The following is a 26190-nucleotide window of genomic DNA, read 5'->3' as shown; positions in this document are numbered from 1 at the left end:
CTCACGAGAAGAACAGAAACAACAATAATGAACCGCTCCGTCAATTGTTCCCGTGTACCCTATATATATTAGGGTATACGGGTCGTACATAATCGGCCTCATATTGGGCCAAATACAGAAAGAGATATAAGGAAAAGAACGACATATAATGTGCCAGCTAACAGTAACAGAATATAATGAATATGCAGTAGCTCAAGGACCTTTCTAAGAACATCCAAATATGCCACTAATGCTTTTGCGTCTCCTTCTAGAAGTTCAGGCAGCACAGCAACATTACTCTGGATAGACTGTTTAAACTTTTCCTCATATATTGTTAAACAATCAAAGAGGGTTTTCCAACCAACAGATCGAAATGTTTTACCACCAAGCAATCCATAAACTTTTGAAGCACCATCTTCACTAGAAGCCTGTAAAGGAGAAAGGAAAAGAAGCAGATTAAAAATAACAAAAAGGTATTTGAAAGGTAAAGTTCAATAAATGCCTACGTACCAGTACACCGAGCATACTTAAGAAGGCAACAAGAGTCTTAATATTTGTATGATCTTCTCCAGAAAATACAACAAACGTCCACAAATCTTCATTTCCACATGCAAGCTCAGGTTCCTTCTGAAATCGAAAACAGGTATACATATTTATCAGGGTGTTAAAACAGGAAAAGCAAAAAAACTTTGACCGGAAAAGTGCAGAAATATGAAATCCGAGTTGGTCATACTAATCTGTCAAAGCCTAACAGTAAAATAATAGGAAAAGTAAACTTTGAGGCATTCAAATCCTTATAAGGATTTAAAAGGAATTCGCTGCAGGAGTTAAATGAAATATAGGGGACTATCCTCAACAACATGCCTATCAAGAATAATCCTTAATATAGCCCAAGCGTTACTATTCTGAATATGATAAAGATATTGCTTCTCGACCACCAGGAAAACAATTGATTTTGTTGATATAAGAAGTCACAGCAATGAAGCTGGTATCTCATTTGCAGTTTCCCATAAAAGGGTTTCCTATGGTGAATCCTTCAAAGAATCTTCTCAAGAGTAGATAGCAAGTCAATTGAGTGCGAAAGATAAGATGGAATATAAAACCACCAGGATATGATCGATTCATCAACAGGAAACCGCCACATCGATACCGTCAAATATGTTGCATATCCTGGTGCTTTTATATTCCATCATATCTGACTCCATGAATCATATCGATACCGTCATATATTTTGGATATCAAAGAAGTCGGAAACATGAGGGCCACCACCAATTAAATTAAGCACAAACGGCAGCCAACTCGGACACGACTAAGTGAAGAAATGGATGTGCAGTAGCACATGATGACTGATGGGAAATGGGAAAGGACCAGTCCATTTCGAGATCGAATTTGGAAGAAGCATATATAAAGTGCAGATACGGAAATTGGGGACTGCACAGGTTGTGGGAGAACTGGGAGCGCGAAACTTTGGAGAAGGGATTGTCTGCATTTGGTCAAGCGTTTTTCATGGAGTGCATGGGCAACGGAGCTTCTGCGAGGAGGAGACAGGAACGTCATTTCAAAGGATGTAAGCTGGTAATGGAGTGTGCAGAGGATCTACAACTGAAGGTATAAGAAAAGTTGAAAATTCGTTACTAATTGAATACAGTTTGTATCATTGGTATCTGTTGAATCGAGTCTCTCTCTGGGCCACGTTCTCTCTCCCTCTCTCTCTCTCTCTCCCTCACTCTCTCTCTCTCTCTCTCTTTCTCTCACTCTCTCTCTCTCTCTCTTTCTCTTTCTCTCTTTTCACTTTATTTCTTTCTCCATTGTGAGTGGGCCACGTTCTATAAGTGGCCCACGTGGGAGTCCTTTTTTCTTTTTTATTTCGACTTTCACTTAAGGAAAATCCCACGTGTGAGCCTTTAAGTGACTCACACGTGGGACCTTGTAATGGGGCCTCTTAAAAGGCCCCAAGCCCTAGCCGTCAAACTAAGCTTCTGAGTTTTTGTTCTTTTTAGTCTACAGGACTGTGTCTCAGGCGCCGCCCTTGGCTGGAGCTTCTCCTCTCCTCAACATCTCTCTATTTCTCCTAAACTAACATGGTATCAGAGCATCTCTGATCCTTGAAGGGCTCATCTACTGGAGCAGATCAAGTCGTTGTTGGAGGTGTTCCCTGTTGCTGTTAGCTTGTCTCAGATTTCTTCAAGCTCTGTCTGCAATGCCAAACAATGGCGATGAAATTTTGGCTACTGTTGATGAAGGACTGAGTGGAGTTAGACAAGGAGAGTCTGACTCTCCTCAAGTTCAAGATGCTGGTCGTCCTAACTTTATTTTTCCCCCACCAGAAGTCAAGTTTGATGGGGGAAATATGTTTGAGTGGTCCAAGATGGTCACTCTCACTCTGTATGGATGCCAGCTGGGAGACCACTTGACAGATGATCCAAGAGCTGCATCGGATCCAGAGTACAAAAAATGGAGGGCTGAGGAATCTCTGATCCTCAGCTGGATGCTCAGATCGATGACACCAGAGATGCGGCGAGATTTCCTCTACTGTGATACAGTAAAAGAAATGTGGGATGATATTCAGAAATACAGTGAAGAACAGAGTCATGACTGGAGGATTTACGAGTTAAATGTCCAGGCGACTCAAGCACGTCAAGGGACGGACAATGTACTTCAGTACTCCTCAAAACTGAAAGCAGTCTGGAGAGAAATTGACTACTTGTGGCCCACTCACAACCCACAGTCAGTGGAGCGGCAGTATATTTTGAAGCAGAGATTATTTACTTTTCTGATGGGTCTCAATCCCACGTATGAATCTGTGAGGAGCCAGCTCCTGCACAGAGAAAAATTGCCTAGTCTGGAAGAAGCTATTGGAGCAATCAGACAGGCAGAGAGTCGATTGCGTGTTGCCTCTGATCCTCAGACTCAAAATTCCGCTGCATTTTTATCAAGGAAGCCAGAGGCTAAAGCGGCTCCAAATACGAGCTGGCCCACTCGTCCACCGCCACCTAACTCGACTGCTTCACCAGAAGGGGAAGACAGTCGTGATGCACTGTTCTGCGCCTACTGCAAAAGGCGTCGACATACTAAAGAGAATTGTTGGAAGCTAGCATGGAAGAATCAGAACGCAGGGAAGAAGGCTTATGTATCTACTTCCCAACCACAAAACTCTGGAGCAGCCGGGACGAGTCAAGCAGTTGAAGAAGTGCAAGAAAAACTCAGCTCTACGTCATTGGCAAAGTCAGGTAATCCCTCTTCCCATGATTGGATTGCCGATACTGGGGCAACAGATCATATGTCCCCAGATGCGTGCAATTCACCGAGTATAGCCCTGCTGAAGTGACACATAGAGTCCAAACAGCTGGAGATGGTTATCTGTCAGTAAAGGGAGTTGGAAAGATTCGGGTTCCCCCCCTTGGGCTCCTCAAAGAAGTCTTACATGTAGAGGGCCTAAGGACAAACTTGATATCTATACAAAAAGTAGTAGATGATTTGGGTTGTCAATTTATTCTGGACAGTGATGACTGTTTTTTGTATGACAAGGTCTCCGGGAGGAAGATTTCGTCCTTTAGGAGGGAAGGTGGCTTACTCATCCTTGATGGCTTGCCTCGACAGTGCATGGTGTCACAACATACGATCACCAAGGAGGAAAGGGTGATCCGTCTACATCAACGGATGGGACACCCTCCTTTGACTTACTTAAGACTTGTTATCCCTCTATGTTTAATGGGATTTTAGCTGAAAATTGTTTTGTGAGGCCTGTTGTATGGCCAAACTTCGAAGAACTACTTTTAAATTTATGGATGATCGCTGCTCTTCCCCGTTTGATTGTATACACAGTGATGTTTGGGGGCCCTGCCCAGTGGAGAGTTTAACGGGCAGCCGTTATTTCATTGTGTTTGTTGACGACTGCAGTCGGGCGATGTGGCTATACTTGCTGAAATCTAAAGCAGAAGTGCCAACAGTAATTATCGAATTCTGCAGTTTAATTCAGAATCAGTTTGGGAAGAAGATCAAACGTTTTCGATCTGATAATGGAACTGAGTTCCTCAATGTCGAAGTTAAGTCGTACTTTATGAGCCAGGGGATTATACATGAGACGTCATGTGTCAACACCCCTCAGCAAAATGGGCTAGCTGAGAGGCGTTTGGGTTACACATTGGCCACTGCCAGGTCACTATTATTTCAAGCAAAGTTGTCCAAGAAATACTGGGGAGAGGCGGTACAGACAGCAGCCTATCTGATAAACAGAATTCCTATGAAAGTCATTGATCTTAACAGTCCCCTGGATCGACTACGAGAATCTTTTCCGAAAGTTCGTCTGTTCTCTGGACTTCCTGCTCGAATATTCGGATGTGTGGTGTATGTGCATCAGAATTTAGGCAAACTTGACCCACGAGCAATCCGTTGCATATTTGTTGGATACTCTGGGACTCAAAAGGGATATAGGTGCTTTCACCCTCCTTCAAGAAGATTCTTTGTGTCGGCAGATGTGGTGTTTAACGAGACAGAACTGTACTCCACTGCTGACAATGTGTCTGCGACAACCCAGACTGAACAAGGCTCACACGTATTTGAATTTCTACGTCATTTGACTCCTGATCAAACCCATTGTTCTACTGACACTCCAGCTGGGGAGATCGAGGTCAACACAAGCGGGCAGATAGTTGATGAGGCCGAAGATGAATTGATTCAGCCTTCGGATGAGCAGGGTGAACCAGCGGGAGCTATGGACAATCAAATTAATCCTGAGGAAGAATTGACCCAAGAAGTTCCGGAACACTCACTAGAAGATGTAGTTGCAGATACGAATGTAGAAGCACCGGATGATGACTCAGGTTGGCCTATAGCATTGAGGAAGGGAGTAAGGTCGTGCCGAGCTAAGGCGAAGTACCCGATCAGCCATTACGTGAAATATGAAAGACTGAGCAGTCAGTATCGGAGTTTTCTCACTCTGCTGGGTGAAATTGTTGTTCCAGACAGAGTCGAGGATGCCCTCCGAGATCCGGGTTGGAAAGCAGCTATGGATGATGAAATGTATGCTCTCATGAAGAATGACACTTGGGAGATTACTTCCCTGCCCAAGGGAAAGAAGGCAGTGGGATGTCGATGGGTGTTCACACCAAAATTTCTGGCAGATAGAATGTTGGAAAGGCTCAAGGCCAGACTAGTGGCAAAGGGTTACACACAAAGAGAGGGAATTGATTATGGTGAGACATTCGCGCCAGTAGCAAAGTTTAACACCGTCCGAGTCTTGATTGCACTTGCAGCTAAGTGTGATTGGGAAATTTTTCAGTTTGATGTGAAGAACGCATTTCTCCATGGAGAGTTGGAGGAAGAAGTCTATATGCAGCTTCCCCCGGGATATCGATTGACAGAAAAACCAAATCAAGTATGTCGACTGAAGAAGGCTCTGTATGGGTTGAAACAATCACCGAGGGCATGGTTTGGACGCTTCACCAAGGCCATGGTAGAATTGAATTACTACCAAGCTAGAGGAGATCATGCTCTCTTTATCAAGAAGGAGCAGGTGGAGCAATTACTGTTCTACTAGTCTATGTGACGATATACTTGTTACTGGTGGAGATATAGAAGAAATTGATCGGTTGACCAAGGCACTGTCCAAACAATTTGATATGAAGGAACTTGGACCATTGAAGTATTTTTGCGTATTGATGTGGCATCCTCCAACGAAGGTAGTTCTCTCAGCCAACATAAGTATACGTTGGATCTACTGCAGGAAACTGGGCAATTGGGGTGTAAGCCAGCGACAACCCCCCTTGATATTAATGTAAAGATTGGAAAAGGAGATGATGGAGCGGCGGTAGACAAACATCTTTATCAAAGGTTGATTGGGAAACTGATTTACCTCAACCATACAAGACCAGATATCTCGTATGCTGTAAGCCTATTGAGTCAGTTCATGAGTGAGCCAGTTGAAATTCATTTTGAGCAGCTTACAGGATTCTGGCATATTTGAAATTCACTGTTGGACAAGGACTTCTATTCACTCGTGAAGGAGGTCTGACGTTGGAAGCCTATACTGACTCTGATTGGGCCGGTCGGTGATTGATCGTCGCTCTACATCCGGTTATTGTACACTCTTGGGTGGTAGTTTGGTCACTTGGAGGAGTAAGAAGCAGAAGGAAGTCTCTCTGTCTAGTGCGGAAGCTGAACTTCGAGCACTTAAGCGGGGTGTCTCAGAATGTCGCTGGTTGAAGCATTTGTTGGAGGATATTGGATTATATGATGGTGAAGGAATCAAACTCTACTGTGACAATCAGTCTGCCCTTGCAATTGCCAGAAATCCGGTTCAACATGACAGGACCAAGCATATGGCCATTAATCGGCATTATCTTTCGGAGAACATTGATCGGGGAATCATTCGACCAGAGTACATTCCATCCGTCAACCAAAAAGCAGACATCTTCACCAAGCCTCTGCCTGGTCCGAGATTTCAACAGTTAGTGTCCAAGCTAGGCATGGTCAACATCCACACCTAGCTTGCGGGGGGGTGTTGAATCGAGTCTCTCTCTGGGCCACGTTCTCTCTCCCTCTCTCTCTCTCTCTCCCTCACTCTCTCTCTCTCTCTCTCTCTCTCTCTCTCTCTCTCTTTCTCTTTCTCTCTTTTCACTTTATTTCTTTCTCCATTGTGAGTGGGCCACGTTCTATAAGTGGCCCACGTGGGAGTCCTTTTTTCTTTTTTATTTCGACTTTCACTTAAGGAAAATCCCACGTGTGAGCCTTTAAGTGACTCACACGTGGGACCTTGTAATGGGGCCTCTTAAAAGGCCCCAAGCCCTAGCCGTCAAACTAAGCTTCTGAGTTTTTGTTCTTTTTAGTCTACAGGACTGTGTCTCAGGCGCCGCCCTTGGCTGGAGCTTCTCCTCTCCTCAACATCTCTCTATTTCTCCTAAACTAACAGTATCAGAGTACGGATCTTGGCCACGATGATGCTTAAAGAATTTGAAGCGAGAATAGAGGACTAAGATGAGGCGATTGTTGAAATCAAGGAAGATTCGAAGAATATGGAGGAAACAACGTAATCACTACTGGACGAAGTGAATTGTTCAAGAGAGGAACAGCAGGCGGTGTTGAAGTGTATGATACGGAACATTTTAGCACTCTTACAAGCTCTTGGTCGAAGTGAAAATTCAAAAGCATGAGATATTGAGCCTAATATTAGGACCCATCTGAAACCGAAGGATATTGATACTGCCAGGGTGGGGAACAAGATCCAATCTGTTAAAGCAGCAGTGAAAACCAAGATGGAAGCACTTGCATTTTGCAGTGAAGATGTAGACGGATAGTTCCCCAAATTAGAAGAACGGAGAGATATTTCAAGGTGCACACAGTACAAGCCAGAGATCAAATCGACATGGTGATCCCAAATCTGGAAGGACAAGTCCTACAATGGTTCCTGTGGAGGACCAATCAATATGTTCATGAAGACTGGAATGATCTCAAGTTACAAATTGGAAAGGGACTTGGGGAGTCATTATACAATAATGTCATTCACCAGTTCATGGATGTTTGTTTAAAATGGACAGATAGATGATAAACAGAGAGGAAACAGAAGGAATGGTGGGAGGAATGGAGCTCCTACACAGGGTGGCGCCTTTGGAGTTGAAAGAAAAACACTTCACACAAAAAAAACCCCTTACGGAGGCTAGGGTTTTGGGGCCCTTTAAGGGGTCCCCAGTACATTCTCTCACGTGTGAGTCACTTAAGTAGACTCACACGTGAGAGTCTCATTAAAATGGTCCCATGTGTGACCATTTGATGAGGGGTCACCCGTGGGAGTTTTTGAGAGAAGAAGTTCTCCCAGTGGGCCACTTATATAACGTGGCCCACTTACAATGGAGGAAGATTAGAGAAACATAGAAGGAGAAGAAGAGAGAGAGATAGGAGAGAGAGAGAGATAGTGCGGGAGTTCAGTCCAACAATGTTAACTGTAGTTATTTCTTTCTATATTTTCTCTTATGTATTGTATGGCCCATTATGATAGGTCCAATATGCTGTAACCCATAGTAGTACCCTATATAAGGGTACGTGGGTCTTTTGAATTAGTTAGTTTCAGGACTCACCCTCGTGTGGTCTAGGGCTTATACGCCCTATGTTGCTTGCAAGTTCTACATGGTATCAGAGCATTGATTCTGAACTGGTTGGAGCTGGGGCATCAACGAAGTTGTCTTCTCTGTGTTCGTGACTGCTCGATCTTGGTTCTTCTCTGCGTTTGTGGCTGGCTCATGACTGCTATCTTGATTCTTGGTCTTTGGAGCTGCTCAATCTGAACTGGTTGGAGCTCACCGTGTTCGTGGCTGGTTGGAGCTGCTCGATTTAAGCTGTATCCGACTGGTCTTGCTCTTGAATCTTGGTCGTTGGAGTTATCTTGGTTCTTGGTCGTTGGTGCTATCTTGGTTCTCGGTCGTTGGAGCTGCTTGATCTGAGCTGGTTGGAACTCAACGTGTTCATGGCTGGTTGGAGCTGCTTGATTTGAGCTGTATCCAACTGGTCTTGCTCTTGGCCAGTTGGAGCTGTTTGTGACACCCTGTTAGAGTTTGTCTGATTGTCTCTGAGTGGTGGGAGACTTGCAGGCATTTTCTGAAATGGCTGGATCCAGCGTAGTTGGCTCAACACCGGAGGTTGTCGACCATCTAAGTGCCACATCCTATGCGGTACCATCTGTGATTCCACCTATTGCAGAGCCTCTTTGGTACAATGGTAGAAACTTTGATCAGTGGGGTCAGATGGTCGAGCTTACTCTCCGTGGTAGAGAGTTAAGTGATCACTTGATAACTGAGGTTGATCCAGCAGCTCCATCATACAAGTTGTGGGAGCGTGACGATGCAAACGTCCACGTATTCCTCTTAGCAAGCATGACAAAAAAATATGCTTCCGAAGATGTCCTTTTTGAAAACAGCTAAGCAAATTTGGGATTAAGTTCATAAGACAGCTCTCAAAAGGAGCATTCTCTGGAAGACGTATGACCTGGTTGTGAAGACTTGGAGTATACAACAAGGAGACAGAGCCGTGACGGACTATGTTAGTGAGTTGCAGTCTATCTGGCTTGAATTAGATTACTACCGACCTTGAATCCAAATGAATGGGAGTACACCCTCAGAGACCGTATGATTAAGTTTCTTATGGGTCTGAATGCTGAATATGAGACCTTGAGGAGTCAAATTCTAAATCGAGAGAGAGTCCCTGATCTTGAAGAAGCAACCAATATCGTACTGGATGAGGAAAGCCACCGTCTACAGCTGAATTCACGGACAACAAAGGAAGAAAATTATGCAGGTCTAATGGCTGAGTCAAAGGACAGAAAACTTTAAATGAACAGGGGACGACCCAAGCTGGCAGTGTCCAAGGAAGTGTTGATCCAACTCGCAAACGTCAAGGAGGAAAATTTTATCAAAATAATTCAGCGTGTAATTATTGTAAACGAGAGGCCATACAAAGGCGAATTGTTGGGACTTGCACAGCCGACCTCCGAAGACCCAGGCTCATTCTGTATCTAGTCAAGAAAGGCGCCAAGAAGAAGGAGAAACATCAATGTCAAATAATACTCGGATTGAGTTCAAGCGAGGGGATGATGAAGTCAGCTCCCTGAGGGAGGAACTAGAGAAGTTGAAGTCACTCTTTAGTTCTACGTCCATGACCAAGTCTTGTCCTGGATCTGGTAAGCATCTTTCTCCTGACCATCTTAATATGGATTGGATCTTGGACTCCGGAGCCACAGATCATATGACCCCATATCGATCAAATTTTCAATCTTATATTCCTTATGAAGGGGTTAGGAGAGTCTTCACTGCAGGAGGTGAAATCTTATATGTGATGGGTATGGGTGACGTGAAGAAAGAAGCATTGGGAGTACTTAAAAAAATTTTACATGTTCCTAACCTCAAGGCCCAGTTGTTGTCTCCTCAAAGTTTGGTTAAAAATATTAACTGTGCACTGACTATAGATTCTACTGGTTGTTTTGTGTATGACAAGGCAAAGAACCTGAAGATTTCACCCTTTCAGGAGAGGAATGGCTTGATCTACGTTAAGGATGAAATGAAGGCAGGGATGATGGTGAATGCTCAAATGCTGGGAGACGGCAACAACAAACGACTTGAAGATCTGAAAATTTTACATTCTCGTTTGGGGCATCCATCTTTTGAATTGATGAAACAAATGTTTGCTTTTTTTGCAAAAGATATTGATATTTCAAAGTTGATTTGTGAGTCATGTCATCGTGCAAAACATAAGAGGGCCTCATATAATAGATGGGCAGAGAAAAGTAGAAGCCCATTCTATCTTGTTCATTGTGATGTGTGGGGACCAGCACCCATGTCCTCTCGTACAGGTGCGAGGTGATTTCTTATCCAGGTGGATAACTGCTCAAGACTGACTTGGGTACATCTCCTCAAGCACAAGTCAGAAGTGACGAGAGTGATAGAAGAGTTTGTGTCAGAGTGAAGAACGAACTTGATATTTCTATTTAAAAACTTCGATCTGATAATGCAAAGGATTTCTTTAAGGAGACATTAGCTGCCTATTTCTTGACACATGGGATAGTGCAAGAGTCATCATGTGTGAACACCCCACAACAGAACGGAGTAGCAGAAAGGAAAATTGGGCATGTGGTTAATACTACCAGGACTCTTCTCCTTCATCAGAATTTGCCTAAGTATTTCTGGGGTGAGGCTGTGCTAACTGCGGTGCATTTAATCAATCGTCTCCCATCAAAGACCTCAGACAACAAGAGCCCTGTGGACATCATTTCACGATTGTTTCCACTGGTTAATCGGAGGACTCAGTTGAAACCCACAATTTTTGGCTGTATTGCATTCGTTCACGAACAGAGATTGGTGGACAAACTCATCCCCAGAGCAGTGAAATGTGTGTTTGTGGGATATTCCCCAGGAAGGAAGGGTAACAAATGTTATGATCCCAAGTCTAGAAGGTTCTTTGTAACTGCAGATATAAAGTTTGATGAAACAGAGAGTTTCTTCAAAGACTAGTCGAATGACCCATCATTAGCTCCAAATGATGTATTAAGAATGGAGATTGCACGCAGTCGACCTGAAACTGTTCATCAGGGACCTGTCCAAGAGATTACACATCGTTTAGTACCTGGAGAACAAGATGAAGGCGAAGCTAATAATGAAATACCAACTGGTATAGAATCAAGCAATGTTGTGTCTGCAAATGAATTGCCAACAGAAGTTGAAGTGAATCGTATTGTTGAGGAAACTATTTCTGAAGGCGACAACGATCAAGTGGAATTGATTCACTCAGATGATGATGCTGGCTGGCCTATTTCATTGAGGAAGGGAAAGCGGGCATGCACTCAGAGCATAAAGTATCCGCTCTCCAATTTTGTGACATACGATCACCTATCTCCAGAGTTTCGAGCATTCTTGACAGAGCTACAGTCCACTACTATTCCAAAAAATGTACGAGAAGCCTTAGCTGAAGACGGAGTGGAAGAAGGCAATGGATGTTGAGATGAAAGCACTTATTAAAAGTGAAACTTGGGAGATATATGACCTTCCGAAAGGAAAGCGTCCAGTTGGGTGTCGATGGGTGTATACAATAAAGTATAGAGCTGATGGTTCAGTGGAAAGGTAGAAAGCCAGGCTTGTAGCTAAAGGCTACACTCAATGTTATGGAATTGATTATGATGAGACATTTGCCCCCCTGGCAAAATTGAATACAGTTCGTGTATTAATTGCAATATCAGCATGTTTTAACTGGAAATTGTACCAATATGATGTAAAAAATGCATTTCTGCATGGTGATTTGGACGAAGAAATTTATATGCGGCCTCCTCCAGGTTATTATTCTCAACTGCCAAGTCATAAAGTTTGCAGGCTGAGGACTTTAAATGGGCTCAAGCAGTTGCCTAGAGCATAGTTCGGCAAGTTTTCTCAAGCCCTAAAGAATATGGGGTACACACACAAGGTAATGGTGGTCATACTTTGTTTGTGAAACCGTCTCTATCTGGTTGTACTATGGTTCTTCTTGTATACTTATACGATATAATCATTATCGGTAATGATGTGGAAGAAATGGAATCCCTGGGTAATCGACTGGATGAAGTATTTGAAGTAAAATCACTCGGACAACTAAGGTATTTTTTGGGTATTGAAGTAGCATACACAAAAGATGCTATCTTTATCTCCCAGCGAAAGTACATCTTTGACTTGTTGGAAGAGCCAGGAATGACTGGTTAAAAGCCATCTGCGACTCTGCTTGAACCTAATACAAGGTTGGGATTAAGTGAAGAATCAGCTCCTATAAACAAGGAGAGATACCAGAGATTGATTGGAAAGCTCATCTACTTGAGTCATACAAGGCCAGATATTGCATTTGCTGTTGGACTTTTAAGTCAGTTCATGCACAGTCCTAGAGAACCGCATTGGCAGGCAGCATACAGAGTGTTATTCTACTTGAAAGGTAACGCAGGATATGGGCTGATGTTCAAGAAGGGGTGTGAGATGAACTTGGAGATCTATACGGACTCAGATTATGGCAGCTCTCTCATTGATCGGCGTTCTACTACAGGATAGTGTACATTTCTCGAGGGAAATCTGATCACATGGAAGAGCAAGAAGCAACCTGTCGTTTCTTTATTAAGTGCAGAGGCTGAATACAGGACGTTGAAAGAAGGTATACGTGAGGGGATATGGCTGCAGGTTATTCTAAATGACCTTCTCATACAGCACAGGGGACCAATTACGGTATACTGTGACAGCAAATCAGCAATTGATATAGCTCATAATCCTGTACAACATGATTTAACAAAGCATGTAGAAATCAACAGACATTTCATACGGGAGAAAATAGATCAGAAAGTGGTCCAGCTACATCATGTACCCACCACTCAACAAGTGGCAGATCTGCTTACTAAGGGTTACCTGGAAGTATTTTCCAACAACACTCGTCCAAGCTGGGAGTTTGAAGCATCTACCTACCAGCTTGAGGGAGGTTGTTAACTGTAGTTACTTCCTTCTATATTTTCTCTTATGTATTGTATGGATGATAGGCCCAATATGCTGTAACCCATATTAGTACCCTATATAAGGGTACATGGGTCTTTTGGATTAATTAGTTTCAGAGGGACTCACCCTCGTGTGGTCTAGGGCTTGTACGAACTGTGTAGCTTGCAAGTTCTACAATCGCTATCAAACAGACAGGCTAAGCGAAGGAATACCAAAATGAATCTGAGAGAATGTCAGTTTATTTAAGGTCCATTCCAGAGAATATCAAGAAGAACACCTCTTCAAAAAGGCCGAAAGCCAAGATAGAGGCTAAGTTGTATGATTGAGGAATTTTATGAATACAGCGCTCAAACAGAGAAGATACTGCAGACGGTATACCAAACCTGGTATGGCAGAGGAAAACCATTTCATTACAGCACAAAGGTTTTGGGACAATCAACTCCTTGGTGAAATCATCTGGATCGGGAATGTCTATTAAACTGAAGAATCATTTACGAGGAGCTCAAAGAAAGAGAGGGAAGATGAGGACAGATCAAGAGGGAATTCCACACCATTCAGAAAGAAAATATTGCTCAATGGAGAAAAAGCTCAAAAGTGAGGAGAGGATTATGAACAATTTGGCCCTGGCCACCGCTGTAAGAAGACTCTTCAGTTCCTAATAGTGGTAGAAGAGGACATAGATTAAATAGAACCTCTAAAAGGACCAAGCCACAGCAGAAGTGGAAATTTTTTATGTGGAATGGAGATTACTCCTGATCAAGTTTGCATTAAATACCATAATGTGGGGGGAGGGTGTTTGAAGAACGATATGGGAGATCACACAAAATTGGTGACCCTCCCAATGTGATGAATAAATATGATAATTAAGTACACGTATGGCCTCAATGGCCTCCACGCATCCTGGCCGCAGTCCTTTCAACCATGCATATGCAAGACTCGTCAGTGTTTGTTCAACAGCATCCTGTCCATTGAAGATGACCTCATTCCTATGCAGCCATATTGCCCAGATCACCGCAAAGGGTTGACCATGCACCTCTCATCCCCTGAGTGTACCACCTTCTACAGAATCCCAAAAGGCCTCTTTTGAGGAGAAATCCACCGCTGTGGTTGGCTGGTGGGTCCATACGGCTCGGGCAATCGAACATTCCAAGAAGAGAAGGGTGCAGCTTTCTTCGGTGCTTGCTGACAACCTCCACTGAGGCTTCAGGGAGCCACCTCTTCCTGACAACCTTCGTCACTAGTCTGTATTGAATAAGCAGTCAACAGAAAAACCTGTTAGTGATAGACTATCCCTCATGGGCTAATGGGCCCTATTCTATAAGCCCATTAGCCCTATTATCCTCTCTCCCTCTTAGGGTACATATACCCTCACATGTACTCTGCTCAAGTTATGTCATTATCTTCTCCTTCTCTTCCCCAACATGGTATCAGAGCTCTAGAGCTCCTTCCCTAGGGTTTGACATCGCCCACCTACAGCCGCCGCGCACGCACAGCAGCCGCAGCCGCAGCACTACCGTAGCAACGCCGTAACAGCACCATGCCGTTCACTGAGACCGACTTCCTGGAGAAGCCACTGTCCTACAAGGTGGCTCATCCGCTTCCGTTGGTCCCCGAGACGACACTCTTACGGGGCCCGAATCTACTCCCGTGGATGCGCTTCGTCGAGACCACCTTGAAGGCGCGCCAGCTCTTCAAGCATTGCACTGAAGACCCCCTTACCATCGACCACCCACATTATGCAGCGTGGGACGTTGAGGACCAGTTCATCCTCGGCTGGATGTATGCGTACACCCTGGCTCCAGATTTCCGCGACCGTCTTCCGCATCAGAAAACAGTGAAAGGTTTCTGGGATCAGGTGGGCTCTTTCTGTGGCCGGGAAAGCGACTGGTGGCGTCTTTATTCCCTTGCAAGTCAGGCCAGCAATCTCCGTCAGGGGTCGTTGACGATCTCTGAATATGCACTTGCCCACAAGAAAATGTGGGATGAAGTGGATTACTACCTACCGCCCGATGATCCGACATCCAAGACGTTCCAGAATGTGCTTCTTCTGCGGATCATGGGCTTCCTCAATGGCCTGAACCGCGAGTATGATGACGTACGTCGTCGTGCCTTGCACCGCAAGGAAGGTCCTCCTGCCCTTGAGGAGTTGGTGAAGGAGCTTCAAGAAGAGGAAAGCCACTTCCTCCTCCTTGGGACTCCCTCCTCCGGCCCCCCGGGTGAGTCGACCGCACTACTTTCTGCACTCCCTTCAGGCGGCAAGGCACCGTCGATCCTCCCTACGCCCACCTCCGCCGCTCCTCCAGCTGGGACGACGATTTGCTCATATTGCGGCAAACCGGGCCACGGGAAGAACAAGTGCAAGAAGCGCCTGAATGACTGGCGAAAGAAGAAAGAGGCCACAGAAGGCAAGGCCATGGTGGCCCATTCTGATTCCTCCTCCGCCAGCCCCTCCGCAGTGACTATGGACCAGCTTCAGGCAGATTTGGCCCGCCTCCGTGACCAGATGGCTGCCCTGCAGAATCCGTCCACGGCCTACTTCGGCGGCTTTGGTGCGTCTTCCCTTCCTTCATCTTCAGATGCATGGTACTGTGGCCATACGGCCTTCCACTCACCTGTCGTCTCCGATACGACGTGGGTCCTTGATTCGGGGCTACCGAACACATGACCCCGAGCAATGCCCGGTTTGTATCATATGAGAGGCATCGTGGTGGCCGCACTGTCCTCACGGCCGGGGGTGGACGTCTCCGTGTGGCCGGAATCGGGGCAGTCTATGTGGACGGCCTCGGTGTGGTCCACAACGTTCTCCATGTCCCTGACCTGCGGGCCGTGCTTATGTCTCCGCAGCGCTTAGTTGATGCTATCTCCTGCTCCTTCCACCTACAACCTGACGGCATGTTTCTGTCTGACAAGGTGGGCCGGACTACACCGATTAGGCGGGAGAACGGACTGCTGATGCTGGACGATGGAGGCCGCTCCCAGTGCTTCATGGTGCACCGGACTCTTCTCTCGGTGGCTGAGCAGCGTCGGGGACGCCTTCTGATGGAGCATCAGCGACTTGGACACCCACCTTTCTCCACTTTACAGCGTCTTTTTCCCGCGTTGTGTTCGGGCGTGGACCTTAAGACTATGCTTTGTGAACCTTGTCAGTTAACCAAGCACCGCAGATCCTCCTTTACTTCATCTTCGTCTCACACATCGACCCCGCTGTTCCGAGTCCACAGTGATGTTTGGGGGCCGGCACCGCAGATCAGTCTGAAAGGGCACCGCTACTTTCTACTCTTTGTGGACGAAGCTACCCGCTATACGTGGGTCTACCTCCTGGCTGCGAAGTTGGAGGTTGCGCAGAATGTTCGACACTTTTGCGCCATGGTACAGACACAGTTTGGTCGAGGCATCCAGCGTTTTCGTTCCGACAATGCTCGGGACTTCTTCAACGCTGACCTCGCCTCCTTCTTTGCCGACCGGGGCATCCTCCACGAGTCCTCTTGTGTGGCCACGCCCGAGCAGAATGGCATGGCTGAACGTCGATCGGCTATGTTACCTCGACGCGCGGACATTGCTCTTGGACTCCAAGGCGCCGGGGCGTTATTGGGGAGAGGCGGTTTTGACGAGTACTCACCTCGTTAACCGTATCCCCACCCCACTCCTGGAGTTCTCCAGCCCCTTGGACCGGATGACTGTGGCATTCCCGAATGCTTCTTTGCGGACGGGACTCTTGCCTCGTATCTTCGGCTGCACCACCTACGTCCATGATACTTCTCCCACACGCACGAAGCTTGATGCACGCGCACTCCGGTGTGTGTTTGTGGGTTACTCTTCCCTCCAAAAAGGGTACCGGTGCTATCATCCGCCTTCTCGGCGGTTCTTCATCTCGGCAAACGTCACCTTTGACGAGCATGAACCCTATTTTGGGGACTACTCTACCTCATCACGCCTTCCGCTGGATGAGGCTCCCTCGGCCCCCCCCTTGGGGCCCAGTCCGATCGTGGAGTCCACCACTCCCACTCCACCCTCCTCACTTCTGGATCTTTCTCCCCTTGATTCCTCTTCCTCACTTCCTCTTGCGGGGTCCTTGGACGTGTCCTCTACCTCTTCTTCGTTACCTGCCCTTCCCCCTTCGGCAGCTCTCCCTCTCCCATTGGTCTCCGTTCCTCCTTCCGGCCCCCCATCCTTGTCAAACCCCGGTGCGTCACCCTCCTCCTCTCTCGGTGACCAACCCTCGTCACCCCCTCCTCCCGGTCTACCCTCGCCCTCTGGTGAGTCTCCTACGACTCCCGGTATGTCGTCTACTGCTCCTCCCGGGGAGTCCCCCATTGCTTCCACTCCTTCTCCTGTCGATGGTGACGATCAGTTGGGGTGGCCTATTGCTCTACGGAAAGGGGTTCGTCAGTGCACTAAGGCCCCCCTCTACCCTCTCTCTCATTACCTCTCCTTTGACCGGCTGAGTCCTCCCTACCGGTTGTTCCTCACCCGCATCGAGTCGGATCCCGTTCCTCGACGCTTAGCCGATGCTATCGCTTCTCCCCATTGGAAAGCGGCGATGGACGAGGAGATGCAGTCTCTCCTCAAGAACCACACGTGGGATGTCGTTCCACTACCTCCGGGCAAGAGGGTAGTGGACTGCAAGTGGATTCATGCCAAGAAGCATCATGCGGACGGTACTCTCGAACGCCTCAAGTCTCGGCTTGTGGCTCGGGGGTTCACTCAGTCCTATGGCGTGGACTACTTCGAGACGTTCTCTCCCGTGGCGAAGATGGAGACTGCCCGGCTTCTTCGGGCGCTTGCAGCGCACTTCCACTGGGCCATCCGCCAGTTCGACGTCAAGAACGCCTTCTTGCACGGCGACTTGACGGAGGAGGTGTACATGCAGCAACCCCCGGGCTACTCACTCGGCCCCCCTGGTCACGTGTGCCGACTGCGGAAGTCCCTCTATGGACTCAAGCAGTCCCTGCGCATGTGGTTTGGGAGATTCTCCTCTGTTCTGAAGACCGAAGGGTACACTCAGAGCAATGGAGATGCCTCTCTCTTCTTCCGTCACCGCCCGAACGGTGTCTCCATTCTTGCCGTGTACGTCGACGACATCCTTATCACGGGATCTGATGCTGCCGAAGCTGTCCGCCTCAGCACTGCCTTGGCTAAGGAGTTTGAGATCAAGGCCCTCGGCCTTCTTCGCTACTTCCTTGGTCTTGAGGTAGCCTACTCCCCCCGTGGGATCTTCGTCTCGCAGCAGAAATACGCCGTCGACTTACTGGCACTGACAGGGATGACAGATTGTGCGCCGGTGAGCACTCCCATTGATCCCAACGTGAAGTTGGGCAAAGGGGAGGATTCGCCGCTGACGAATTCCCACCGATATCAGCAGCTGGTGGGGAAGCTCCTCTACTTGACGCACACTCGGCCCGACATCGCCTTCGCCGTCAACCTGCTCAGTCAGTTTATGCACTCCCCACGGGATATTCACCATCAGGCCGCCCACCGGGTCCTTGCGTACCTGAAGGGCTGCCCCGGAAAGGGCCTGCTCTTCCCTCGCAGCACTGACCAGACAGTGAAAGTCTACACTGATGCTGACTTTGCCGGCTCCGTTGTGGATCATCGGTCTACCACGGGCTACTGCACGTTTGTGTTTGGCAGTCTCGTCAGCTGGAAAAGTAGCAAGCAGGACAAAGTCTCCCGCTCTAGCGCCGAAGCTGAGTACCGCGCACTCGCCGATGGGGCCTCTGAGGGCCAGTGGATTTACGGCATCCTTCACGATCTTCGCGTGGAGTATGCTGGCCCGATTCACTTCTTCTGCGACAACAAGTCGACGATCGCGTTGGCCAAGAACCCTGGACAACAGGGCCGCATCAAGCACATGGAGCGCAACCGCTACTTCTTCAAGGAGCGAGTTGACGAAGGGATCTTTGACCTGGACTTTGTTGCATCCGCCGACCAGGCAGCGGACGTCCTTACCAAGGGACTCTCCCGCCCTCTTCTTCAATGTGCCGTCTCCAAGCTCGGTATGGAAGATATCCATACTTCGCTTGCGGGGGGGTGTTAGTGATAGACTATCCCTCATGGGCTAATGGGCCCTATTCTATAAGCCCATTAGCCCTATTATCCTCTCTCCCTCTTAGGGTACATATACCCTCACATGTACTCTGCTCAAGTTATGTCATTATCTTCTCCTTCTCTTCCCCAACAAAACCACTCCCTAAGCGGGATATTCTGTTTTCATATGGTGTGACAGGTGCCGATGATCATGGGGTTCTTCCCCTACATGTCTGCAACTGAGGCTCCTAAAAGCATCCCGGGCAGAGAAAGATGTCCCTATTCACCCTATCCGTTCTGTGCCGCTCTAAGTGGGCATAGGTACATTAGGGTCTGCAGCATCCTCATATATTCCTTCTCTCCTACGTGGGAAAAGGTGTCGACCATGCATGGATTCCACACACCATCTCAGCGCTCCAAACCGTGGCAAGAGGGATCCATGCCAGGGCAAACAGGCATGGGAATTTTGTCTTTAGTGTGCCCAGAGCCGACCATGAGTCGAGCCAAAATCAGAATGATGTGCCTTCCCCTAGCTTGGGTTTGAAGAATTCCTGGACTTGAGGAAATACCTGACTCAGCCACTGTCATAACTCACATAATGCTCAGATTGGAGCCGCACAACTTGCCCAGTCCAAGCTAGATCTATAGTTGTCCTTCAGAACTTGTGGAGCCATATCAGTATCTGGTCCCATAAGTCTCTGCTCAACCCATTGACCAGTAATGCAATGTTCAACTTTGCATTTTTAATACTATAGGCCCCCCAAACAGACTGGTCTGCATGCTAAGTCCTATAATATGAGGGCCATCCCCCCCCCCTTCCTCTGACCCAAGGCTTTTCCATAGGAATCTCCTAGTTATACCCTCCAGGCACTCGCCGACCCCCACCGGAAATTTCAGCATCAAGAGGTACAAGATGGGTACTGCTGAGAACACGTATTGCAGCAACACCAACCATCCCCCCATTGACAGCACTCTAGCTTGCCATCCCTCTGACTTTTGTTCTACCTTCCCAGTACTAGGTGTGAATATGTGTTTTTGATACTACCCCATCAAAGGCAGACCCAAATATTTCATGGATAGTGTACTACTCAGCGTCCTGAAGGCTATGGAACCTAAGGCTTCCTCCTCTTGCAATAACCCACAGCCAACAAAGACAGACTTGGCACAGTTAATGTGAAGTCCCGAACAATCTGTTAACAGATCCAGCAGTACCAATAGATTCTTGGCCTACACTGAACCCTCCATGAAAAATGGAGTATCATCTGCATATTGTAGTAGAGGGATATCTGCAGCGAAGCTAATGGTTTGAAATTACTTAAGCAGGTCGTTGGAGCAAGTCTTCCTTGTGCTAACGGCAAGGGCATCCAAGGCAAAGACAAAGCGCAGCAGTGCTAGAGAGCATCCATGTCTGATCCCTTGTTGCGACTAAATCCACCCCCCTTGGAGCGTCATTTCACCAGTACCAAAAATGAGTGGGATGTAATACATCTTTTAGTCCACCCCAATCATTTTGCTAGAAATCCACGACGCCACAAAGATGCCCAAAGGAAATCCCTATCAAGGCAGTCGTACATCTTTGCAAAATCCACCTTTCACGTAAACCCTTTTACCTTCATTCTTTTATACACCGTCAAAGTTTATGTTGCAACAACAGCACCATCAACCAGCTGTTGTCCTGGAATAAAGCCAGACAGGAATGGTCCTATCGAATTTCCAATCACCTCCGTGAGCCAGTTGGCCCAGATCTTGGTTATGTTAAGGTATATGGAGTTGGATCGTGCAATAGGCCATGATAGGGGCTACACACCCCAAATTTGTAAAAATGGGGGGAGAGTAACATAGATGAAATGCGATAGTGATGATAAACAGCGGTCCATCTCATACTTTCAACAGTAATCTTTGCGCAGAACAACAGGGATATGCTGTGTAGTGATCAGATAACCACAGGGCAGGATCATGCAAGGACATGCATTTCTCAATTTAAGGAGTTCAGTACCAGACTAATTCTTTAACCTATGATCTGTGAGGTACTGATGTGATTTTGGGAATCCCATAGTTAACTGTGTGGGTGGACATGCATACACTGGCAGAACCTGGTTTTGAGATTCAAGGTGGAAGAGCGGATAGTAAATTGTCAGGAAGAGCCTTGGGTATAGTGATGACAGGGAGAAACTGGCTGACACTGAGTTCTATCAATTGACAGATATGGCTGAGTTGCAGGAGACAAGAGAAATGACTGCAGTGGAGCAGGTCCTCAAGAAAATATTTCCAGAAGTGTTTGAGCTGACTACAGAATTACCACCACTCAGGGGTGTGGACCACCCAATACTCTTGAACCTAAATGCACAGCCGATGAACTTGCGCCCATATCATCACTCATTTCTACAAAAAGTTCACTTGGAGAAGATGTTACAGGATCTTCTATAAGCTGAGTCGATTTGGCCATTTCAGAGGCCCCTTTCACTAGTCCAGTGTTGTTGGCCAAGAAAAAAATGTGGCTGGAAGGTCTATGTAAACTACAGGGCATTGAACTAGCTGACAGTATCGAGTAGATAGCTCATTCCAGTGGATGGAGAGCTATTGGTCAAATTACACAGCTCCACAAACTTTTTTATGCTTGACCTTAAGTCAGGATATCATCAGGTCCGGATGAAAGAAGAGGGCCCACATAAAACTGCTTTCAAGAGACATGAATGCCACTATGAATTTAGAACCATGTCATTTGGCCTGATGAATCCACAGCAACTTTCCAGTGCTAGATGAACAGCTTATTCTAACCGTTTTTAATTCAATTTACCTTGACCTTTTTTTATGGGATTCTCATATACAACAGGCCTGAGGCTGAGCAGGATCATCCCTAGGACGTTCTCCAGGTTCGTCATGAGAATGATTTCACAAAAATGCAAAGAAATGCCAGGTTGCCTGTGAACAGCTGGAATTCTTGGGTCACTGGGTTTTTAGTCATGGAGTATGGGCAGACAAAGTCAAAGTGGACACGATTGTCAAGTGGTCATCTCCAAAAAAACCTGATGGATTCATGGGCTTCACCAGATACTAGCATCGTTCTGTTTGAGATTATTCATCAAAGCCAGCCCCCTTAACAGCCTTTTTGAGAAATATGCATTTGTGTGGAGCGTTCAGGCCTACTGAGCATTCTGCATTCTAAAGGACACCATGACTAACACCTATGTGCACATTTTGCCTAACCCTAAATCACAGTTTATTATTGAGACTGAAATCCCTGGAGTGTAAGTGGACGTCATCTTTATGCAAGGAAGTAGGCCCATTACTTCTGTTAGGCCTCATTAAAGACGCCATCTGCTCAAGTCTGCTTATTCGAGAGAGCTGACGGCTATTTAATTATCAGTGCAAAAGTGGGGTCATTATTTGATACATATCCCATTCATTATCCATATGGATCAGAATAGATTAAAATTTCTACTCTCTCAGAGGCAGGTCCAAGAAAAAATATGTTACGGCAGCTCGCAAGCTTATGAGTTTCAATATTGATTTTGAATATAAACAGGGCAAACATAACGTGTTTGCTGATGCCTTATCACAAGGGGCCTCCGATATCATGTTTGACAAGGGGTCTTCAATACCATGTCAGGAGTTCCCCCCCTCCCGGGTAAAAAATTACTCTGGGGACACGTTTTTGACCAGGGGGCTCCGATACCATGTCAGGAGTTCTCCCGAAACCTAGGCTCCAACATAATCATTGCCAGTCTCAAGAAACTGGTGCAATTCCAGACCACGCCTGAGAGAGGCACAGCCTAAAGTGGCCTATTGAGCCCGGTGAATCTTCTACTATAAGCTTTTCCTTTCTCAGGGATGAGGACAGGAACCTATTGTCTGAGCTCCTTTTTCACACTCCCTCCTTCCCAGGACAGCTTCCCGGCCTCTTCCTCACCCCTCCCTCTCTATTATTGGGCTGTTCTGGCGATTGAATATGAATTTTTACTACTTCATATAAGAAAGGTCTAATTACTACATCGTTAAATAGGGGGTAATAGAAAGAGGCAAAGACCCCAGTAGGCTCTCTTAATCTTCTCTCTTTTCGTCTTTATGATCTTCTGTTTCTTTACTGTAGTTCTACATTTATGAGTTTCATTACACTTCGCATCAATAGTGGATCAGAATAAGACATACGCAGAAAAGAGATAGCCCAACATTATGGGCGGACATCCATACATAATTCCTGACAGTACACATCAAAAGAAGCAAACTACAAGCAGTTAACACGAAATAAGTAGATATGTACATCGATGGTGAGAAAAAGATAAAAAGCACAATAATAACCTTGTAGATCTCTGAAATTAATTCCATGAGAGAGATAAATTGCTTATAATTCTTGTAATGAGACTCTGAGAAACCAGAATCACTATCGTCCTTTTGATCAGCCTCGCCATCCACAGGATACTTACTCAATGAGATCATCGTATTTTCTTTCATTTCTTTCACCTGTCATGGGTAATTTAATTTGAAAGAAGTTAATAGATGCAAGACAGGAAAGAACTCGTCTAAGACAATGGAAAGACCACTTCAAGATGATGCTCAGGGAAAGCTCATAGATAATAATGATTGACAAACCCTGGCTGTGAGGAGGGAGGGAGGGTGAGATCAAGGGATCTCAAACCCTAAAGGGTGATGTCAAACCCTAGAGAGGAGAGGGAAGATCAGGAGCCCTAGAGCTCTGATACCATGACAAACCCTAGAGAGTTTGGAGGAGAAGAAGGGTCGATGGAGGTTGAGAAATGAGAGAATAGATTGACATAAGGAAGTAAGTGGCTTACATTAGGGTATTTATACCCTATGAGAGAGAGGAAATAAGAGCTCCTAAAGGGCTTATAGAATAGGGCCCAAGAGGAGGATAAGCACTTAACTAACAATGATGAATAGGGAAAGCTAAAAGAAGGACAAAATGAATAAACGGAGAATAGGAAAAACAGAAAAAAACGGAGGAATTCGAAAATATTTTAAAATCTAAATGTTAATTTATGTTTTGTACGATGCCGTCATGTTTGGTCATGGTTGAAGTTACAAATCCAAACCTTATCTCTTGCAAGCGGATGTGAGAGAAAGCACATCATCAATTTGTGCAGGTACGCATTGTACATGTAAACCATGTCTTCATCAGCAGTCTGTGAGAAAAGAGATTTAGAAATAACGATGTAAACCACTAATATTAATGTAGAAATAACGATTTTAAGGTTATGAATTCAATATGAGACAAAGAATTGAGTTATCCTGTACTCATCATTCGCCTACAGAGAAATAAAAGATCTCCTAAACAAACAAAAGATTCCATACCTTGAATATTTCAAGAGATGCCGATAGCATACACCATCAGGAGCACTCTAAAGCGAAGAAATAGCCGAAAAAGGAGCCACAGCCTAGTACGTTCCCAGCATTTGGGGGGCCATGACCAGAGGAACCTACAAAGAGCCTTTCCCTGAAGAAGGAAGGCAGTACATAACATACCCTAAGTCTACATTCTTTCTCATTCTTCTCACCCCCCATCAGTTAACTCGCTGGTGACCTCGCTTCCCCAGGGCAAAGCTCAGGAGACGCACTTCCTCACGGCCACCATGTACCTTCCAAGTACAAGCCGCCCGCGAAACATTCTCTCCAGGCGACCTTCCCTTACCTCTCACAAGTTCCTTCTTGTTCCTCTGCCTTTTAAAAGAGCAGACCTTTGAGAAGCATATTTTGGGATTTTTTCTGAAAAAAGTATTTTGGGATATATTTTCATGTTTATGTGGATCTTTTGGTTGTCTTGGAGAGACAATACGCCCGAGTGGGATCATATCATTGGTATCAACACCAGTACCGCTGCTGAGCCATGTCCAATCAGACAACATCTGACCCCACCTGAGACCACAGGGGATGAACCACCCTCCAATGTTGAGGCCAAGGCCTTGGAAAGCAAGGTTAAATCTCCAGTTAGCCAAGGTGCAGGAGATGATGGCCATGAAATGCTGGGTAGGCCGAGCCACTCTCTGATGGGTAGTGCAGATGAAGCCACTACCAAACTGCCGCCCGTTCATTGCTCAGGCAAGTCCTCTCAGCCTGTGGCACCACTTCTGCGGCCACCAGCAATGCCCATTGGGGGCTACTTTCACCCGTGAGATCATTCCAGCCGCCGTTCTGGCCATAAGGGTTAGGCTTCCAATAGCCACCCTTGGTGGGACAATGTGGTCAATTATGCTCCACCTCCCCCAGTAACTGGGTTCGCAGTCGCCTCTGCCCGACTCAGGGCCCTCAAGGCTGAACCAACGTGGAAGATTCCAGCGGGTCTGACCAGAATGATTTCCAGCTGGCACGGCATCTGATGGTGCAGGCCCCTGGAGTGCCAAACCTTCTTGGCATGGCATCAGGCTGTTCTTTGAAGGCCTGCACTGTCCGAAGGGGACTCTACATGAGGGCATGCCAGCGTTTTCCCTGGCAGGACACAGCACCAGCTCTCCACTACCAGCCCAGCATTCATGTTTTTGCCCAAATACATCAGGCCGTTCTTCGTCTTATTTATGCCAAGTTGACAGTTCAAAACTTTGGAAAATAGAAAATGACCATCATTTCTTTTTTGAAAACAAGAAATTAACAGTCATAAACCAGAGTTATTGAGCAATCAAGGTATAGAACAAATTTCTGGGGTGAGATGGGCTGTGCTTTGAGCAGAACATTATATAGCAGCCCAGGGTTCTGGGTTTTAACTGTCCAACACCAATAACAGGCAATGATTGACTCCCTGCATTGAAGACCCCTCTAATTCCTTTGACATGGGGTATTTGTAAGCAATTTCCTTACACGAGGAGACATGATCTGTTGCCCCAGAGTCTACAATAATGAAACTGGTTAAATTATAGGATCAAGCCATGGGTGACTTCTGATGAGGCATTCTGGGACTCAATCCAGAACTGTGGGTGTAGAAGGAATGAAGAAGACATGTCATTCCCTTCAAAGTTTTCTTCTGATCGCCATTCTATGTGGAGTGTATTTCGTGGATTTTGCTTTGGCCATAGGCCCTGAGTCCATGTTCTCTTTCTGAGGTCCCTATACCAGAGTGAGTCAACTCTTTTCTTCAAGTAGAATAGCCTGCTCAAGAACTGGTACTTCCTCTTTGTCCAGAATGTGGCTTCTGAGAGATTTATATTGAAAATTTAGCCCCATCAGGAATCAGAGTACTGTCTCTGGTTCACTAAGGGAG

The 26190-nt window shown here is 46.3% G+C and overlaps 2 protein-coding genes across 3 annotated transcripts in view; one reads left to right on the top strand and one right to left on the bottom strand.

Annotated features, from left to right (window-relative positions):
* Positions 1 to 26190, bottom strand: part of EMB3142 (nuclear pore complex protein (DUF3414)) — a 43235-nt gene that overhangs the window by 13040 nt on the left and 4005 nt on the right. For both annotated transcript variants that reach the window (XM_078576257.1, XM_078576258.1), the window contains exons 10-13: positions 24035 to 24124; positions 23283 to 23444; positions 490 to 606; positions 201 to 407 (exon numbers count right to left, since the gene is read on the bottom strand). In XM_078576257.1, coding sequence (XP_078432383.1) covers positions 201 to 407; positions 490 to 606; positions 23283 to 23444; positions 24035 to 24124 — 576 coding nt within the window. The remainder of the gene's footprint in view (positions 1 to 200; positions 408 to 489; positions 607 to 23282; positions 23445 to 24034; positions 24125 to 26190) is intronic.
* Positions 1336 to 3650, top strand: LOC144702934 (uncharacterized). Its single transcript, XM_078574959.1, has 3 exons — positions 1336 to 1546; positions 2091 to 3209; positions 3508 to 3650. The coding sequence occupies exons 1-3, from the start codon at positions 1336 to 1338 to the stop codon at positions 3534 to 3536; spliced, it is 1359 nt and encodes a 452-aa protein (XP_078431085.1). The 3' UTR covers positions 3537 to 3650.

Source organism: Wolffia australiana, chromosome 5 (genome assembly GCF_029677425.1).
Source record: "Wolffia australiana isolate 7733 chromosome 5, ASM2967742v1".
Lineage (NCBI taxonomy): Eukaryota > Viridiplantae > Streptophyta > Magnoliopsida > Alismatales > Araceae > Wolffia > Wolffia australiana.
This window is presented reverse-complemented; position numbering and strand designations above follow the sequence as displayed.